Here is a 1,545-nt window from a genome sequence, read left to right on the forward strand (position 1 = left end):
TTGGAGAAAGAATAAAAACTTTTGAATCACCAATAACACTTGTTCTACATTGAAGACTCAAGGAAGTCAAGTAGAAACCATTTGGACAAGTTGTCTTGATAAAAAAGTCCTTGTAATCATATGAAGAAACTGGACAAGTGCCTGCACATGTGCAATCACCACCAACTGGACACAATGTACAATCTTCTTGGAGGGATCTGGAGTTTGGATTGGTAGAGTTGAATAGGTTAGTTTCAACATTAGTTTCGAATGAAGGAACGAGGGTTCCATCCATGTAGGTCGTAGTAGAATAGACAATATTCTCACAAGTGACTGAAGCAAAGAGCAACAGAGAAACAGCAAGCAGAATGAATAGGCAAACCTTGTTGACCATTTTTTTTTGAAGTGACATCCTGTCATTTGAAATAGGTATTTCTTTCATTGTTGACTTTTGGAGCCAGTTAATGATATTTTAGAAAAAGTGCACAGGTGATTTAATCAACCGAATATTGTGCTAACATTACGAATTAGGCAGGTAGTAAAAGAGACATTGGTATGAGAAAAACAAGAGTACCACCTTAAGCAAGGATTTTTTGGAAATGAGCTTTTCGCACATATTTCACATTAATTTTTTATCTCATTTCTTTAGTATCTCTATAGGGGTGGTGAAGACTGTAGTTCAAAAATTGGGAAAAGTTGAACATGTTTGTAAAATCAAATGTTACAAAGAATTGTAAAAAAAAATGGAATTAAATGACAGTTGTGTTTCCCTTTCTCTCGATGCAAATTTTAAATCAAGCCTTTTGAAAGATCATTTAAAAACAAAACTAGATAGTCAAATCATCACTCATTCTCAATATTTACAATTATTTCGCATGTCTGCAGAATTAAATAATTGTACAATGTTAATGCCAAAGCTTCTTTTCAGAGCCACTAGAGATGGTTTCCGAAGTGCTGATTTTCATAGACATTGTGATGGAAAATTGAAAACTGTTACAATCATCAAATCAGACCAGGATGATTTATTTGGTTTTTATGCTACAAGAGATTTGGCTTCGAATTGTGATGATTTTGAGAAGGGAATTCTTATAAGGGATGATGAATCGTTTACTTTCAGATTAGAGAATGACAAGTGTTACACCTTTCATTTAGAAGAGGATAAGGCAGAATGTCCACTTGTTACCTATGATAGTACATTGTTACTTTCATATGCTTATTGTTTTTGGATTTCTGATCAGTCAGATGTGAAATATTCATCGAGTCAAGAGGATGTTGAGTTGCACATTCTTCCTCAGAATAGATTACCTGGTAAGAAGCAGAGATATTTCAGCGAAGATGATTTTCTGGTTAAGGAAATTGAAGTGTTCCATATTTTAGACTAATTTCTTCACCTGGTTAAAAGAAGAAATCAATTCTCACAAAAACTAAAATATGTTGTAATATTTAAATAGTAACATAAATCAATCAAGATTGGACTGCACAATATTTAATATTTAAATAATTTATATAATATTGGATAATATCAATATTTATTGAGTTGTTTAATAGAAAGATCTGTAAGAGAGG

The 1,545-nt window shown here is 32.5% G+C and overlaps 2 protein-coding genes across 2 annotated transcripts in view; one reads left to right on the forward strand and one right to left on the reverse strand.

Annotated features, from left to right (window-relative positions):
• Nucleotides 1–373, reverse strand: part of NAEGRDRAFT_76728 (uncharacterized protein) — a gene marked incomplete at both ends in the record, with an annotated part of 4,657 nt that extends 4,284 nt beyond the window's left edge. The window contains one exon of the mRNA XM_002668314.1: nucleotides 20–373. Coding sequence (XP_002668360.1) covers nucleotides 20–373 — 354 coding nt within the window. The remainder of the gene's footprint in view (nucleotides 1–19) is intronic.
• A 508-nt stretch (nucleotides 374–881) lies between these two features.
• Nucleotides 882–1,361, forward strand: NAEGRDRAFT_76729 (uncharacterized protein; the record flags this gene model as incomplete). The annotated part of the gene is made up of 1 exon (XM_002668312.1): nucleotides 882–1,361. One exon carries the CDS (start codon nucleotides 882–884, stop codon nucleotides 1,359–1,361), a length of 480 nt encoding a protein of 159 aa, XP_002668358.1.
• Between the last annotated feature and the right edge of the window lie 184 nt (nucleotides 1,362–1,545).

Source organism: Naegleria gruberi (assembly GCF_000004985.1).
Source record: "Naegleria gruberi genomic scaffold NAEGRscaffold_339, whole genome shotgun sequence".
NCBI lineage: Eukaryota > Heterolobosea > Eutetramitea > Acrasida > Naegleriidae > Naegleria > Naegleria gruberi.